This window comes from Pteropus medius, unplaced genomic scaffold, assembly GCF_902729225.1.
Source record: "Pteropus medius unplaced genomic scaffold, Ma_sr-lr_union100, whole genome shotgun sequence".
Classification (NCBI taxonomy): Eukaryota; Metazoa; Chordata; class Mammalia; order Chiroptera; family Pteropodidae; genus Pteropus; species Pteropus medius.
In genome coordinates this window covers 15,697,493-15,716,346 of record NW_024349803.1, presented here as the reverse complement: position 1 = coordinate 15,716,346, position 18,854 = coordinate 15,697,493, and the positions used below count along the sequence as shown (strand labels likewise).

Here is an 18,854-nt window from a genome sequence, read left to right as displayed (position 1 = left end):
TCCTTAGCGTAGCTCATCTCTTTCTAAAATGTACTTTCAAGAAATCTTACTTTTTCTTAAAAAAAAAAAAAAAAAGGTGCCATTGGTGGCCCAGGCTTAGTTGTGTCACAGTGATCTTCATCAGACTGGGTGGGATCAGAGTTCCCCATAGCGTCATCCGTTTGCTTCGTCTCTGGGGCACTTGGCAGTGTCTTTGGCCATTGTCTTCATGGCCACTTCTCTCAACCATTGCTGATTATTTGACTGCAGTGTATATCTGTCTGATTTAAAAAGACAAAACTTGGAGATTAATGAAATTGGACAGTGTCCTAATACTGTGATGTTTATTATTTTCCTGTTAAAAATCTTAAAAACAGAGAGATTGCTAGTATTCTAATCATAGTATACTAGGAAGTGAAGTTGGTTAAGAATGCCTCAGAAAATGAGGCATAATTAATAGCTGAAGACAAGGGTAAGAGTTTGTTAGGCTGGTAATCCTCCTGGGGTTATTTAATAAAGTAATTTTAGAGGTTAGTAGAGACTTAGTTTCTGAGGTTCATGGTTTTTGTGGTCTGGGACAAAATGTTTTTTATTTTTGTGTCCCTCTCCCCTATGAAACGAAGGCCGTAATTGCTATTAATAGGTTCAGTTCTCTTAAAAATAATTTATGGGCTTAAAATTCTATGACTTTAAATGTTGAGATAGGGTATGTATTCCTGTACTTATCGCTTTGTTTTTGGAATTAATTTGGAATTAATTTTTTTTTTTTTGAATTAATAGATTCTTCTGTTCCTAAAGCTTCTTCAGATTTTATTAATTTGCTTAATGGTTTACTTCAAAAAGATCCTCAGAAAAGGTACGTGTGGATGATATTTTAATATGAATGTTGCAATCTTGTTTTCCTTTCATGTGCTTATAAAATATTACACTTCTTAATACATAAAGAGTTGTTCAAATTACTTTTTAAAAAACAATCTGAGTCTGCACTGAGTTGTTTCTCTCTGCAGGTGTTTTTTCAATCATGAGGAATTTTTAAAGTCATTTTCTCTTTTAACATATTAAATAGTTGCCTAGTAGGTTGACAGGTTTTCTTGTAACTCTCAAATCCAAGCGGTGTATTTCTTTCTGTTGTTGATTTCAGGCCAAAACTGTTTTAGACTATTGAACTAGGGATGATACTGTCTCAAGATAGTTAATGTAATAACTACTGAGTGAAATTTTAATGTAATATATTTTTTATGATAGTCCTGTCATAATTGGGGATATCAAGTGATATCCCCAGGATAATAGGCACAGTGAATTTTCTGTGTTGTAGTGATGGCAGTTAAGTTAGAAGCTGTGGCGTGGGGTGGTGGCGGGCAGGTGTCTCCCTGGCTTGGGAGACGAGCAGCTGGTTTCTAACTCTAGTTCTGCCACGAGGAAACTGATAGGGGGTATTTACGCAAGTATTTGGGGGGGTCTCTGTTTCAGAGTGTAAAATGATTAATAAATTTAGTGTAGTATATAAAAGAATTCATTCTATGTGTTCATTAAATAGAGAAAAACCGAAGGAAATGCTGTTTCTTGCTTAAGTTATAGGACAAACCGCCTATGCTTATAATAGAATACTTTTAGGATTAGTGTTATTTTGGTGGATAATCTTCTAGACATCTTTTGATAAGACATAAATATACGTAATTTAGGATGGTATATCTACATTTCCACATATTTGTATCCCTATATCATATGCTTATTTTTCATAAATGGGACTACTCCATAAACTAGTTTTTTCTCTATGTATCTGCCTCGGCATTTTAAATGGCTACAAATTGTGCGTGCGATAACTCGTAATAACAATAAACATTTAGATTGCTTCTTGATTTAGAATATCATATACACCGCTACAGTGAATATCCTTTTGTGTATTTTGTTGGTGATAGTGGTGGTTACTTGGGCAGTTATCTCCTTTGGATAAATTTTTCAAAGTGGAGTTGCTGGCCAATGGCTAAGAACATTAAAAAGTTTGGTACATTTGCTGCATTTTAGGAACATGTGCTGGTTTATACTTCCAGCAGCGTTAGAAGGTTCTTTCCTTACTGCCTTTACCTACAATGGGCTTTGCCGATGTTATAAATTTTTGCCAAGCTGACGGATGAAAAAGAAATTCTATTTTATTGGCAATTTTTATGTCTCTGTTAGTGAAACTTAAGGGTCCTTCTATAAAAGGGCCCTTGTATTATATGTGGTTGCAGATTCTTTCTGTTATTTAATTTTATTCTGTTTTTAATTTTGATGAAAGTGGTTTTTTCAATACGGAAATTTTGAATAATCAGATATAAATTTTTTTTTAAATTTCATCGAAGTATTGTTACTTAAAATTTTCTTTTTGTTTAACAAATGTTTATTTTGTTAATCAGTGAGGCTTACCCTTTTTGAGTCTGATGAGTACACCTAGATGTCTATTTATAGACTTCCTCATAGACCATTTTGAGAACCCAAAATGTTTTCATCCAGCTCCATGGAATATGAACTCTGAAACTTATGTCACTTAGTTGTCAGACCCTTTCAATCTGTACCATTCCAGGCTTCTGAACGACTAATGAATTATTTCTTGCTAAGAGAGGTTATTTGCATACTAAAATGAAAGAATAAAGTATGAAACAATCTCAGAGGTACATTTATACGGAGATATTTGTAAATTGTAAGGTCTGATATATGTAATTGGGACATATCTGGAATTCTGCACAGTAAATCATGCTGAAATAAAATTTTAACATTTGTTTCGTAAAGATTAACTTGGGCAAGCCTACTGCGGCATCCATTTTGGAAGGATGCTCTCACTAGAAAAGATCCGGACTCGAGCACTGAGGACTCCAGCGTCAGGTAGGATAAGCTTATCTTTGTGCATAAGACATGGTTGTTAAACACTCATACCCGTTACTATTCTAGTAATGCAGCATCCGTGATATGTTCTGTGTTATTGCTTTTGCTCATTTTCTGATCAGTTGCCTGTTCTCCAGTCAGTGATTTAGTATGGTAGTCAGTAGTTCTGTTCACCAAACATAAGTGGTTTCCCACCACGCAACATATGGTAGGGTCTCATTTCCTTTTTTAAGTTAGGTGTGGTCATGTGACTTGCTTTGGCTAATGAAGTTTGAATAGAAGTGATATATGTTATTGCTGGATAGAAACTTTAAGAGCCGGTGTGTGATTTGTCACACTTCTCCAGCTGAGGTCAATGGCAAGGTACTGAGTCGGCAGTAATAAAAATGAACATCCTTGCCTGGTTTCTGATTGCGGGATGAAAGCGTCTGCCTTTCCCCACTAAGAAGACTGAGCTGGAGGTTTTTGTAGCTCTCGGTTTGAATGAATGTTGACTTTTATCAAATGCTTTTATGTTTCAGATGATATGATCATGCGTTTTTTTCTTCTTTAGACTCTCATTATGGACTCTTACATAAATTGGTTTTTGAATTGAACCAGCCCTGCATTCCCACAATAAACCCTACATTTAGTCATGCCGTATTAGTTTTCATGTTCTGGATGTATTTGGGGCCAGGTGGCAAGAAGAGAGCGAGAAGAAGAAAAAAGAGCAGAGCAACAGGCATTTGCCTCATGTTCTTGGGATCATAGCTCTCTGGTTGGGGAGGATGCCCCTTCCTCAGAGTTTTAGGCCCCGGCCAGAAGCTGCCGCTGCTCCCAGCCGATGCTGTGGAGTTACTTGGAGATTGGGGCGGGACAGAACGGAAAAAGAAAAAGACAAAACCTAGGGGATTTCCCCTGTGCTGACCATTAAAAGCCTCCTTTCCTATTCTGTGGCCCAGAAATACGGGGCTTATTGGGGCTCCTTCTGTCTGTACTTGTTGCCTTTGAACCCAGGCTGGGCAATCTTGGGGAAAAATAAAAGGGAAACTTGCTGCGGATCTGCTGGTGCATCGAGCTCGGTTTACTTCCCCAATCTGCCTGCTGCTATTTATTCTTCAGGTTCAAGGTTTATAGACTTCTTAGTACAATGCCTTGCACATATAGTAAGTGCTCATTTTAGCCACTCAGTGAGAAATATTACTTTTCTAACCCTGCGGCTTTGCCAATGTGTAATTTAATTATCTTTTCCAACATCTTGTTCTACACAGAAAACCATAGAAAGCTAAAAAGTAAGTTTATGTTGACTTTCTCCTGTTGAACAACAGAAACTCAATGGAGTGTCCTGGGTCACAAGATTCCAAGGAGCTCCTGGCGAGCCCCCAGAGTGGACAAGCAAAAGGGGAGAGGAGCGCCCAGCGCCTAAGCCGCTCTCTGAGACTCGGTGAGCTTCCCTTTGAGCGTGGAGCGCTGTTGCGGAGTTCCACGTTTGTGTTACCTTTCTCTTTAAACCTCTGTGTGCATCGTGACCTGCTCGTGATATTTTGTTCCTTTATGGATAATGTTCTACTTTCCTGCCACAGAAAATCCAGCCGAGTTGCGGCCTAAGAATACTCTTGGAGGTCAACAGAATGAGTCCATGTTTCTTCTCAGGTACGTAAATAACGGCAGAGCAGCGAGGAGTCCATGTGACACAAAAGTTAACCCTTCTTACAGCATCTGTTGTCCTTCTGGCGAACCATGCTACTCAGAGATAAAGGACAGGAATAGAAAGGCCAAAAGCCAGTTTTAATTTCTTTTCTTCAAAGTTACTGTTAAGTGCTGGCTGAATGTAGATTTTTACTATGCATTTAAAAATTTTTTTTAACCAAACCAACGTTTCTTTCCTAGGTAAAAATGGGTTAAAACTACTTCATTTTGTACTTCCATTTTAAGTAGAATTGAACTTAAAATTTCAGAAGGTCCACTTCTTTATTTGGATAAAGATTTATAGAAAAGAACAAGTTGTGCTTTTCATGTTGATTTATATGGGAATGTTAAACAATGTTTGTAATCATGAAAATATTAAAACAATTAGAATAGTATTTTAAAGTGATTAAGGCCAATGTATTTAAAATTTTAATAACATAAATATTAAGTTATTTATAGTTTTAGTCTCATAGAGAAATAGTTTTGTTTAATGGTATCGAGGTTTTTCCCGATTTGTTTTACCCAAATTTAAATATAGCATATGTTAAATTTTTCTGTATATATCTTTGGTGTTTTAAATTCATGTTTTCAAAAAAACTTTGTATAATCTCTGGCACGTTTGCAAGCCAAGTAAGTACTTATTTAAATAACAAAGAAACAGATGAGTAAGTGAAAGAGAGATGAGAATCCTGATATTTGAAAATTTGAAGGAATTCATTAAAAAAGATGCTGGTGATCTGAGTGGAAGGATTTCTTAAAATGTGAAAAACTCAGAATGAGACTTGTGGGAAATAGAGTAGCCCATTGAGAGTATGACAGTTATTGATAGGTGTAGGAGGAATCAATAAAAATAGCTGCAGATTATAACTTGTGACCTAGTAGGTACCAAGGCAATTTTCCATTTCAACCATTTTCTGAAGTAAAATTGTAAATATTATTCATCATTTATGGAATAACCAATCTATTTTATTATGTTACTCCTGCTTACACCAGGAAGCATTTAAAAAATAATAAAATCAATGTTTTGATGTTTCCAGTTAAAACAAAATACTGAATATAACATAGGAGCTGTAAATAAAAGAAAGTAACCAGGAAATTACTTTAAAAACAGTTATAAAAGTAAGAGTGTCATGTAAACACAAAGTTTAAATTTTTTTTTATATAATGAGATCACATAGAATCATAATCTACCATTTTCATGAGACGTGTTTTTTCCCCAGAGCACAGTAAACAGAGGATAGAGTTTCTGAAACCTGAATGACGTTCACTGGCCTGTGTTTTTCAGTTCTCGTCCTACTCCAAGAACTAGCACTGCAGTGGAATTAAGTCCTGCTGAGGACAGGGCTCAGAATTCACCACAGAAGACTTCTCCTTCGATCAAGGTGAACAGAGATAAATTTTTTTTTTTTTTAATCTGAGATAGAATTGCTTTCAGATGTTATTGTAATTTTTATGTGATGTGAAATGCATTTGGCATTGAAATGAAATGTAAGTGGGTTATAATAAAATCTCACTCTGCTAATAATGTTTTGATTCTATGTGAGATAGAACATCAGTGTAAATATAAAAAATGCATTCTGAAATGTGAAAGAGAAGTGTATGTAATTTTATTGAAAATATTTAAGCAGTATTTATGTAAGTACTAGAAGGAAGTTTATTTTATAATTTTTAACGATACTTTTGATTTAATTACAAAAATTATGTAGAAAACAAAATTTAGAAGACAAAGAATATAAACTATAGTTTAATTACTCAGAGTAATCACAGATTATATTTTGATATCCCTTTTGGTTCTGTACATAAATGTTCATTTTCAAACAAGAGAACATAATTTTATAACAATATTTTTCATTTAGTAAATGAGAACTCATTGCAATTTTTGATCACTTAATGTATTCCTCAGCATTTTATTTGTTTATATTTTACTGTTGTGAATGGGATATTATATTTTTATAACCTATTTGTGTATGCATTCAGTTGATAGGAAATTAATTTTTACATGTAAATTTTCTAATTGGTCTACCTTACTGATTCTTATTTTAGTAATTATTTCGTTGATTCATTTTGGCTTTTCTTTCAACTCTTTCTGCCTTGAAAGTTCATGATCATAAATGTGTTTTTAATCTTTTACAAAGTTCTTCCTTATTTATTCTTAATGTGTCTTCTGTATGTCTTCTACGTTGCAAAGGGGTGGTCTTGGTTTCTAGGAATTTTATTAGATAATTATTCTGTCTCTTTATCCATGCCCCAACCTCAGTTTTGGTTAATTTCTTTTCCTTATTTTTTACTTTAGTGATTTGGTTTTCTGTTTTATTCAGTTTGCTGGTCAGTATTTAAATAGAGGTTCATAATGCATGACTCCTCCTCCTTGTCTGATATTAAATACTAAGGCCCAGCATCAGAAATAAAAGTTCTGTTTGAGTAGAGCACAAAGAAACATCTCAAAGGAATAACTGATGGTAAACATCTAGTTATTCAATTTCATTGTGTTAACTCTACTTTAACTAGGTTTTATAAAGGTATAGATGTTTAACACCTAGGTAACAGGTCAGTACTTTAGCCTGACATTTTTTATGCCGTAATTTTAACTTTATATTGAACATTCTGTAAAGCAGAATTGAATTGATTAGTGTTTGGTGGATGAAGAATTAAAAATCATGCTGGTAATTGCAAAACTACTTTGCCTTATTGTAGTTTAGAACATCAAACTACAGAAGATCTGTTTTCTAGTCCTAACCAGCCTTGTGGTAGTTGTGAGCAAGTCACTTACCTTCTGGGAGCCTTTTGTTTTTCATAAATAAAAAAGAATGATGATACTTATAATTTAGGTTTTTTGTGAAGATCAAATGAGACTATCTGTGAAAGTGTTTTGAATAGCAACCCAGGTATATTGATACAGGTGACCTTTTTCAGTGGTGTCTTACTCAGCATCTTATTAGCTCAGTCTTTCAAAGCTCTTCGTTAGTCTAATTTTTGTTCTCGTTTCAGAGTACAAGTGGGCATGTGAGTCAGCAGGACCTGGAGTCCCGGATGAAAGAGCTTATCTACACAGACTCGGATCTTGTTGTCACCCCAATTATTGACAATCCGAAGGTGTGGAAAGATGCCCTAGCTACTGAGGGCTGTTTTAGACTTCAGTGAGGACTGAAGTTTGGGTGACACTTTCATTTCTGTTCCCCTCGTTGTCTGCTTTTATTTCGTTTGTGCCACGTGTCTACATTTCTAGCCCCTGCCCTTGTCCGTCACCCTCTGCTTCTGGCCTCCCACTTCCCTGGGTGGTGAGCTTTCTTCCTCCTCAGCACCAGCTCTGCCTCCCGTCAGTCCAGCGGACTGAGGAGTGGCCTGACCCCTAGACCTCAGACCTTAGTCCTCACGTCCTTCATTTCTCCATACGTCCTTGATCTAGATTATTCCAACTATTCCAGTTGCTGATGTGTTCACAGAGGCAGATGTCAGTGAGCGTCACTCACCGGGCTTAGCTGGGCGGGCAGATTCCCTCTCGTAGGCTATCAGGACCGCAGGGTGAGCAGCAGGAGACACTGGGAGCTTGGGGGTCGTGACTCACAACGCACATCTACCACAGTGTGATTTTTGTTGCTTTGTTTCTTTTGGAATGTAATACTATCTTACTAGGGGATGAGTACTCTCCTTAAAAAACATTAATTTCTCAGTCCCTCTGTTTCTTATTGATTTCCAGTCTCCAACACACATTTCACCACCATGTATTCTGTATTTTAATTTTTTTGCTTCTTTTTTTAAATGTCTTTTTATGTATTTATGACGGTTTCCTCTCATCTCATTGGGGGAATATTACTGTAGTTTGGAATAAATGGGTTCTTGGATGCATGTTTACTGACTGGAAAGGTAACATTTAATATAGATTACCCAGCTATTTTTCTTAATGGAGCTATTTTGATTTATGACTTCAGATATCTGGCAGAGTAACTGTATATTACACCAAATTTAATGTGTAATGGGGCGTTTTCCCAGTGGACCTTCCAGAAACATTTGTGCTATCTTTGACCATGTTCTCTATTTCTTTGTTTTATCTTGTAACCACATTTAGTTGCTTCTCAGAAACCTTAAAAAATCAGTAGCAGTTTCTTTTAAAGTTTTTATGTTGAACTGATTTTAGACGTATTACAATGGTTTGAGAATTTCAGAGTTCCTAAGTATCTTCTACGTAGTGTCTTCTGATGTTAACGTCTCACAGGATCATGATATGGTTAGCAAAACCAGGGATTAACATCAGCGTAGCGCTATGAACGAAACTTTCAGACTTGTTCTCATTTTACTGCTTGTGCCACTGATGTCCCTTTTCTGTTTCAGGATCTCACATTTCAGTTTGTTGTTATGTCTCCTTATTCTCCTGCTGTCTGTCCTTGTCTTTCATGGCCTCGTGGTAATTTCTCAGTCTTTCCTTGTCTTGCATGACCTTGAGACTTTGAAGTGGTTGGGTATTTTATACACTGGTTAGGTATTTACAGAATGTCCCTTAATTTGGGTTTGTCTAAAGGTTTCTCATGATGAGAGTGAGATTATGCATTTCTGGCAAGAATACTACCAGCAGAGGTTTTGCAAATGCTCTGTAGATTTTGGAGAAGTTAGACACAGAAATGACGGTTGAATTTTTTATTAAAAGCTTCACAATGAAGTATACCAGCTGTATACTTCAAAATTCATAGATTCAATTACATGTTTTCTTCATTTTCCTCAAAAAAAGAAAAATCATGTGTTTTCCTATTTAGGCTGTCACAGCTTCCTGGGGTGGTGTCGTCTGTAATTCAGCCATCAAGTCTTAACCGTTCTGTAAGACCTCAGTCCACCTTCTGCCTCATCCGTAAACCCTGTCCTGACCATATCAGCCTAGAGTGCTTGCTTTACATTCCCTAGTATTTAAAAAAATTTCTCTTGTGAAATGTAACGTTTTGTCTGTAATTATGTTCCGCCTGTTTTGCATTGTTAAATATTGTTTTTTTTTGTTGTTGTTTGTTGTTTAACAAATGTTTATCTTGTTACCCAGAGTATCCACACTCTGGTTCATGTCTTATATCTTTGTGTCCTCCTTAACGCTTAGTATAGAAGCTCACTCTGGTAGGCACCCAATACATATTTTGTGGAAAGACTAAATTTCTAACCTGGAGGTAAATTAGCTCCTGAGTTAGTTGAGTCAAGGTAACTCTCTTCCATGAAGCTTTATTTATTGCAAATATCAATTGAAATTTTATATTTATAAGTTATTCATATTTATTTTAATCTGAAAGGGCACTGTTGAATTCTTATTCTTTTTGGTGAGAAATTTTACAGCATTCTTTTCTGTCCTCATTGATTTATAATCTGATAATAGGAGATGAATCAGGAGACCGATTTCTGTGTCAAAATGTTTTTTTTTTTTTTTTAACCACAGATAATGAAACAACCACCAATTAAATTTGATTCAAAAATACTGCATCTACCAGCACATTCAGGTACGATCATAAAGGGCTATTGAACACACAGACACTTTGCAGATAGATACAAATATGAAATTTAATAGCAAATGGAATATTTTATTCATGAATAGCTAAATTTCTCTTTTCTTGCCAACTGGCTATTTTCTTGGGGCAGTGTTATGTAAATTATAAACAATCTGTAATTCACTTGTGCCAGCCGCTGACCTTACTCAGCTGAGTCTGGGCTGCCCTGTACTCTGCAGATGGGAGAGTTTTCCTGTGAAGTGGGTGGGCCCTTCTGCCTTTGCCCTTGTTGAGCCAGTTGAATGTCCAACATTTATGGGACTCCTGTGGGTGCAGAGGGTTGGAGATGCCAATGAAGAATCGAGATTCTCCTCAGTGGAGCCAGGGCAGTGGAGACTGGGGCCAGATGGTTCACCTTTGTGGGGATGTGTGGGGGTGCAGGTACTTAGAGGAAGATCGTTACCTTTCCTTTTACCTAATGGAAAGTCTCATTTAGGGTGAACATCAGAAATTTTTTTATACCTTAAATTTGATGTATTTTGTTTGATAAACCTGTTAAGCTAGTAAACTTCATCATAGCTAGAACAGAATCTATGATTCTAAAATAAATATTCCAATTTAAATAAACCATGCCAAGTAGAACCACTGTTTATAAAAACCTGGAGGATTATTATCTTGAAGTAATTTTTTCTCTTTTTCCCTTTGAGTTATTTTAGGAAATTATTACAGTTGATTTTAAGGATGGAGATCAGCTGAAACCATGTTGACTTCGGATAGCATCTCTTTTCCTAGTTTTTGCCTTTTGTTTGTATGGGAGTTTGCAGATAGGGCCCTCAGATGATTTTAGCGATCATATTAACCTGGTTATGTTTAATAGTAATTTCATTGGAACCTTTTAACAACTGTAAAATTTTTGACTTTTCCGATATTTTAAGGCTAGATTGTTTTATTTACACAGAGACTCTCTTGTTTTTATGTAGTACAGTTTTATTTAACTGCATTTTGTTATATTCTCAGTTGCAGAATAATTCTTCAGGCATCTGCTTTCTTTTTTTTTTTTTTTAAAGCAGTTTTCCATTGACATAGTTGAAAAGACTCCATTATGGAATAAGACACGACTATAGAAGAGTAAATAAAAATAATGTCAACTTTGGAGTACTTTTGCTTTTGGCATTGTGAAGCGACAATTTTTTTTTGGCCTCATCTTAGCTATTGAAATTCTGTGTTCCATTGTCTTTCCCTTGTGATATTTTCACACGATATGCACTTGTAATATTTTCTTTCCTCTTCAGCGGATAAGTTAGCATTACTAAAAGACCAGGATTGGAATGACTTTTTACAACAAGTGTGCTCACAGATTGACTCCACCGAGAAGACCACGGGGGCCTCCCGAGCCAAGCTGAACCTCCTGTGCTATCTGTGTGTGGTGGCTGGTCACAGGGAGGTGGCCACCAGGCTCCTCCATTCCCCCCTGGTAGGTAGTTGTGACATACAGACTCCTTTCACTGCCCTCACAGCAGGCCTTCTGCACGTAACTTTTGTATGTCTACAGAGATGAAAACACACGCTAAACTATTAATTTGATTTAATTGCAATGAAAAAAGGGTGATTTCTCAAGATTATAGAGTTGCCAAAATTATTCTCTATTTAATCTTCGGGTCTAAAAGCATTCGAGTGGACAGCGATTTCGAACTTTTTCCATTGTAGCACCCGACTTGCGTTTTATGTTAACTTATGTTAATTGTGAGGTATTTTTTGTAACTGAAATCATGACAGATCTTTTCGTCGGCTAGTGGAATGGGCTACCCGCATGGACTAGGGGCTCTTTTATTGGGTCCCCTGGTAAACACCCAGGTTTCTGATATGACACTGAAGGGGGACAGCGAGTCTCTTAAGACTTTTTTTTCCCCTTTTCCCCTGGTGAAATTTCTTGGACTGTCTTGGTTCATCAATGAAACCATGGGAGTTTGGCAGAGCTTTTGAAGTCGTCCCCAGAACGGAGTTACAGTGATCTGGGTGTTTTCCATAGTGGGCCCTTATTTGGGAACTGGCTTAAAAATGTTAACTCATTTGATTTCAGGATAGTTTTAAGATTACTCTTTTGATACTTGGTCTGTGTTTGTGGGGTGAGGGGTGGGACACATTTAGGAATATAACTGGGTATGGAAAACAAAGTGCATTTCTTAGTTTTTATTTTGACCTTATGTACTCAGTGCTTTTGCATTTTTGTAAATTATTATCTCTGCAGGATTCACGTTTCAGTTGCATATGGTCTGATTTGTTAACTTAGCAGTCACTTTAGTGTTGTTTCATGAATGAAATGTACATCTTAATTTTTTATTCTAGTTTCAGTTGCTAATCCAGCATTTACGAATAGCTCCAAACTGGGATATGTAAGTAAACATTTATATTTTAATAATTTATTCTTTATTAAGTAGTTATAGCATACATATTTATCAAAAGCATATAGTCCTAAACACTTAGTCATAAAATATTCTGAAGTAATGATGACTCTGAATCGTAGGCGATTTCTATAGACATTCAGTTGTAAACTTAAAAAGACTTCAAAATAGTTTTTATTCTAATATGAATATAATTTTAGGATTACTTAAAGTATGTCTGGAAACTTTGTTAACTGTTGTTCTTTTGAATGTTTTTTATCAAATACTTTATCCTCGATCCCTGTGTTTTAATTTCATTATGCTTCCTAAGGAGTTCTCCCTTGCTATGGTACCTTTATCTTATATAGTACATAGCTTCCTTATGACGTTATTTAAAATCTATTGGGATCGTGATCTGTAAGCCCTTGATAGAAGGAGGTGTATTTGTTCATGGAGGCAGCATGCTGTGGCGAAAAGCACATTAGATAAGTGTTAAGGGGTTCTGGGCTCTGGTCGCCCTTGAGGCTTGACCAAATGATGACCTCTTCCTGAGTCTCCGCTCCCTGGGGAATCTTGTGTGGGATGATGAAATCGCAGTGGCTGTGGATTACAGATCTACTCCCTCAGCAAACTGCTGTAACTGCTTAGCCTCAGTTTCTTCATCTGGAAAATAGGGAGAGTGTATCTACTTCATAGATTTTTGGTAATAATTAAACTTGGAATGAGGTAAGTATATGAAGTAGCTTGCACAGTGCTTGATTCTTCTGAGTGGGTGCTTAGTATATGTTGTGGGTGTGGAAATTGAAGTTATTATCAGGTCTGCTTATCTCATTGTTAGGAGAAGCCTATGAAAACATGAAGATGAGGGGATTTTATGAAATGTGATAGTAGGAGAATATTAATTTATTCTTCCAGTCTGGCAAAATATGGAGGAAACAATAGGTATTTTCAGAAGATGCTTTTTAGGATAATTCTTATGCATTTTTTTAATGTTACTTTCCCAAGGTAAAATCTGACATTACAAAATAGGATTTTTAGGTAATTTTTGAGCATGTAAAGCTTTGAGAAAATCTGTAGTATGCTCATTAAAAAGAAACCATGGAAATAACACTTCAGCTAAAGCTTAAATTATATCCTTGAATGGGGTGCCCCCTGCTGACTTTTAAAAATAGACGATCTTAAATCTTTCCAAGTAGTGTTTTAAAACCGTTTTTTTTTCTGTTTTTTTAAACTTGAAGTTTAATTGTAAAGCAGTTTTGAGGAAAATGAGTAAGGCACACAAGTCCTCTGCTTGAATCCTTCTTTAACTCTCTCTTCCTCCTGTCAAACACACTTCTCCCAGCGAGGCCTTCTCTGAGCCAGGTCATATCTCCCTGGTAGTGGATGATAAGGGTCCTTCACTTAGTCACTGTTGGAGTAGATGTGTTTATTCCTTGGCTGTGTTCAGCATATAGGAAAACAAGATAGAATGTAATATGTAATTTTATAAGTTTCTCTTCCCCTTATACCATATTTGTGTATTTTTAATGTCATTCATTGTCTATGATGCTTTTTTAAGGTATGCCTTTTTTATATGCTATGAGTGTCTGATCATTTTATTTACATGGTTTCCTATTTTGGAATAGTAAATATTTTAAATAATATAGCGTTGAACTTTTTTGTGCTTAAATCTTTTTGCGCCTGTTTTCTTTTTCTTCTTCGGGCAGATTTATAGAATTAGAACAAATGGGTAGAACGCAATATTTTTGTGATTTTTGTAACGTGCTCTTTAGAAACATTGTGTCAACATGCATTCCCAGTTAATGTGTATAAAAACGCCCTTTTGTTAGAACTTCTAAAAGTGGATATTCATCAGATATTATAACCTTTGCCAATCAACTTTATTGAGGTATAATTTGCATATAATACATAAATTTTATTAATTGTAGTAAAATACATGTAATATGAAATTTAGCATTCCAGCCATTTTCAAGTGTACAATTCAGTGGCATTAAGTATATTCATAATGTGTACACTTACCACCACTATCGAGTTCCAGAACCTTCCATCATCCCAAACAGAAGCTTTTAGCCATTAAATAGTAACTCCCCATTTCCCCTCCTTCAGGCCCTGTAACTTCTCTGTTTTGTCTCTGAATTTGCCTGTTGTAGGGACCAAATGTAAATGGAATCATACCATCTATGTCCTTTTGTGTCTGCCTTATTTAATTTAGCTTAATGTTTGCACAGTTAATCCATGTCATAGCATGTGTCAGAATTTCATTTCTTTTAAAGGCTGAATAATATTCCATGTATGTAAATGCAACATTTGGTTTATCTTTTCATCTGTTGATAGGCACTTGGTTTGCTTCTACCTTTTGGCTATTGCAGGTACTGCTGTTCTGTTAGTGTTCAGTATCTGTTCAAGTCCTTGCTTTCAGTTCTTCTGGGCATACACCTAGGAGTGGAATTGCCATGAGTGTATCTGTTGCTCCATATCCTTCCCAGCATTTGGTAGTGTCAGCGTTGTGGATTTTGTCCATTCTGATAGCTGTGTAGTGGTACCTCATTGTTTTAATGTGCATTCTCCTGACGATATGTGATGGAGAACATTTTCTCATATGTTTATTTGCCATCTGTATATCTGTTAAGATCTTTGGCCCATATTTTATTTTATTTTACTTTGCTTTTTTATTTAATTTATTTAATTTATTTTTATTTATTGATAGCAGAAAACAATAGCTTTATTAGAAGGGAAAGTAAAGCAACAGTACACTTCCAGACGTGGCAGCGGGCCGAGCAAGAGAAGAGTGGCTCAAAAGGCTCCAGGGCCCAAGGGCCTGGCCCATATTTTAGTCGTTTGTTTTCTTATTGTTGAGTTTTAAGAATTCTTTGTATATGCCAGAAAATAGTCTTTTAACAGATGTCTTTTGTAAATCTTTTCTTCCAATCTGTGGCTCGTCTTCTCATTCTCTTCACATTGTTTTTTTTGCGAGCAGAGTTTTCAGTGAAGTTTAACTTATTGCTTATTTCCTCCATGGATCATGCCTTTGCTATTGTATGTAAAAAGTCATTGGTACACCCAAGGTCATCTAGAATTTTTCCTATGTTACCTTTTAGGAGTTTTATAGTTTTGTTTTACATTTAGGTCTGTGATCCGTTTGAGTTGATTTTTGCGAAGGGTGTAAGATCTATGTCTAGATTAGATGTTTTGAAAGTGGATGTCCAGTTCTAGCACAATTTGTTGAAAAGACTGTCTTTGCTCCATTGTATTGCCTTTTCTCCTTTGTCAAAGATCATTTGACTATATGTGCGTATATCTGGGCTTTTTATTTTGTTACATTGATTTGTCAAATTTTTTTTTTTTTTTGGCCGATGCCACACTCTCTTGATTACTGTAGCTTTACAGTAAGTTTTGAAGTCTGATAGGTCAGTCCTTCAACTTTGTTCTTCTCCTTGAATATTCTATTGATTCTTCTGGGTCTTTGCTTTTTCATATAAATGTTAGAATCTTGCTGAGATTTTGATTGGAATTGCATTGAGTCTATAGATCAAGTTGGGAAGAATTGACATCTTGACAATATTGAGTCTTTTTATCTTTGACCATGGAATAGCTCTCTATTTCTGTAGTTAGTCTTTGATTTTGTTCATTATTGTTTGCGGTATTTCTTATATAGATTTTAAACTTATTTTGTTAGATTCATGCTTCAGGACATTGTTTTTTTTAAGGTGCTAATGTAAATGGTATTTTTTTTTCTTTCAAATTTCACTTATGTATTGCTGGTATATAGGAAAGCAATTGACTTTTGTATGTTAACCTGGATCCTTCAACCTTACTAGAGTCACTGATTAGTTCCAGGAGGTTTCTTTCTTTTTTTGTTTTTGGGTGGGGTGGGGTGGGTGGGGGGTCAGTTCTTAAGGATTTAGTATGTAGGCAATCATGTCATCTGTGGACAAAGACAGTTTTATTTCTTCCTTCTCAATCTGTATACCGTTTTTTTCCTTGTCTTATTTCGTTAACTAGAACTTCTAGGATGATGTTGAAAAGGTGTTGTGAGAGGTGACATTCTTGTATTGTACGTGATCTTAGTGGGAAAGCTTTGAGTTTTCTCACCTTTAAGTAGGATGTTAGCTGTAGGCTTTTTTTTAGGGTTTATCAAGTTGAAAAAGTTTCTATTTCTAGTTTACTGACAGTTTTTATCATGAAAGTTGTTGGAATTCATCAGATGCTTTTTCTGTATCTATTGATATGATTATGTGCTTTTTCATTTTTAGCCTATTGATGTGATGGAAATACTCTTTTTAAAACTGCAATTTAATGATTTATCACAAATTTATGCAACCATCATCACTAATTCCAGAATGTTTTTATCACCCAGCAAAACCCTGTATCATGGCCTCCTCCCCACAGGAATCACATGGAGAAGTAACTAACATTTCAGTTCTGCTGTCTAATATGGTGGCCGGTAGCCCTAGGTGGTTATTTAAATTTAAATTTAAAACTAATTCCAAGTAAAAATAAAAAAAACCATCACTGTACCAGCTGTGTTTTAAGTGCTCAATATAGTCATGTGCTTTTGGTGGACACTATATTGAACAGTGCAGATGTGGAACACGTCTGCCAGTGCACAGAAGTTTACCAGTACAGCTTTAGGCGCTGTCATAGAGGTGGGGATGGTTCTAAGGTACAGCATAACGGGTCCCGGGGGCACCTGAAATGATGACTCTTAAGAAGAAACCTGAATTATGAGAAGGAGCTGGTTTTGTAAGGGCATTATATATAGGGTACAGTTGTAGTTAAGTATTTGACATATACTGAGAAATATTGTTACTACTTTAAATAGTTTATAATTTAAAACTATAAGAGTTTTTTGGTAGTATGATTTTTCTTGTTCTGATAGGAATTGTTTCTGGTGAAACTAGGGAAAATATTTAATCAGCATGTTTTGATACATTTTCATTTTAGTTGATTAATTTTGTCGATTGGAAAAATGATTCAATATTTTATGAGTATTTTGGGCTTGTCTTTGAACCAAGATAAATTTTGTGTCTCACATCCTGTAATTCATTAGTGAGTTTTTGATAATAAGCATTTATCATTGTGAAAAAACTAAGTTAATCCATCTGTGCCTTTAAATTGCGCATGTGGAAATTGAGGTTCAATTAACTTGGCTCTGGTCGCATAACTGGTCAGTGACAGAGCTCTGACTGGAAGCTTTTATTTGGAACTTCTGGTTCAGTGTCTTACCAAATCTTTTTTGAAAGTGATCATTTTTAATGTCTAGTCTTTTTATTTAATCTGTATGTTAAGAGATTTGAATGGCTAATTTGAGAAATCCTCAAAAATTATTTCTGCATGTTAGAGATCTGATAATGCAAGCACCTCCCTGTGGTTCCTCGCTGAGTCCCATTTGTTTCCCTCCTGGGGGTCCCCGCATAGCCATTTTAAGAGCCTGAGAAGTGGAGGCTCTCTGCTGGACACACTGATTAGCACAGAGAGCATGCAGCATCACTACGTGAGAGTACGGTTCTCATCAGTTCACACACTTCACCTTTTTTTTAAATTAAAAAAGATTCATATAACTAATTTTCTACATGAAATAAACTGTTTCAAATCACCTGAAGTGATATTTAATAATTTATCAATTTCATTTCCTGCTGGCTAATGAAATGGTAACACCTCACTAAAACTAGTATTTATTAGAATAGAAAAACACTTGTAAAACTTAACGATTGTAAAACTTTCTATTAAAGTGAATATACATACATATATGTTTAACTGTTCTGATATTATTTTCTACTTATATATAAAATCACTGGTCTACCAAGAAGTAGAAGAGAGACCTTTGGCCAAATACCACTCTTCTCTTGAGTTAAAGCTTTTTGAAAATGTTTTCCATTTTACTATTTAAGTACAACTTTTTCAATTTTTGTCACAATTGCAAATGGGACTGCAGACAGCATTGCTGTTCATGTCTCCCCATGTACACGAGAGAATGTTTCTCTGGGCTCATCCATGGGGGTGTATATGCTCACTCTGTCACATTCCATTTTTATCTCCTGTTAGTGCTTCTAATCGCTTAATGTAAATAACCTGGGTGTTAGTTTCCTCAGTCCCCGACTCTCCTCTTTAAAGACTTTTCTCTGCGTTTACAGACGGGCCAAGGTCGCTCGCGTGATTGGTTTACTGGCCTCACACACAGCTGAGCTCCAAGAAAATACACCTGTTATTGAGGTAATTTATTACTGAAATGTTATGAATGACAAAAAAGATTGTTCTTCATTTCGTAATTTAGGGTACACAGCTTCTTTTGACCTTGTTATAAAATGGTAACCTAAATAGACATTTAGGCTTAAATACAACAGATCATATATAATATATTCTATTACTAAAGGTGGTATGGCAGAGTTACAGGGTTTGTGGACTCTACTCATTATTTCAGTTAGTTTTGGATAAGGCTTGTTTCATTACTAGTTTCTTATAGTCTACCCAACATTTTATTAAAACTAATGTATTTTCTAGGTAGAAA

At 35.6% G+C, this 18,854-nt stretch overlaps 1 protein-coding gene across 15 annotated transcripts in view; it reads left to right on the top strand.

The window, feature by feature from the left end:
• ULK4 (unc-51 like kinase 4) overlaps nucleotides 1–18,854 on the top strand; it is a 378,927-nt gene that overhangs the window by 15,765 nt on the left and 344,308 nt on the right. For all 15 annotated transcript variants that reach the window (XR_005647494.1, XR_005647495.1, XM_039837390.1 and 12 more), the window contains exons 8-17: nucleotides 760–835; nucleotides 2,749–2,841; nucleotides 4,149–4,264; nucleotides 4,404–4,473; nucleotides 5,795–5,891; nucleotides 7,498–7,602; nucleotides 9,917–9,977; nucleotides 11,258–11,439; nucleotides 12,312–12,358; nucleotides 18,481–18,559. Coding sequence is in view for 13 of the 15 variants with exons in the window: in XM_039837390.1 (XP_039693324.1) it covers nucleotides 760–835; nucleotides 2,749–2,841; nucleotides 4,149–4,264; nucleotides 4,404–4,473; nucleotides 5,795–5,891; nucleotides 7,498–7,602; nucleotides 9,917–9,977; nucleotides 11,258–11,439; nucleotides 12,312–12,358; nucleotides 18,481–18,559 (926 nt within the window). In the remaining 2 variants the exon portion in view is untranslated. The remainder of the gene's footprint in view (nucleotides 1–759; nucleotides 836–2,748; nucleotides 2,842–4,148; nucleotides 4,265–4,403; nucleotides 4,474–5,794; nucleotides 5,892–7,497; nucleotides 7,603–9,916; nucleotides 9,978–11,257; nucleotides 11,440–12,311; nucleotides 12,359–18,480; nucleotides 18,560–18,854) is intronic.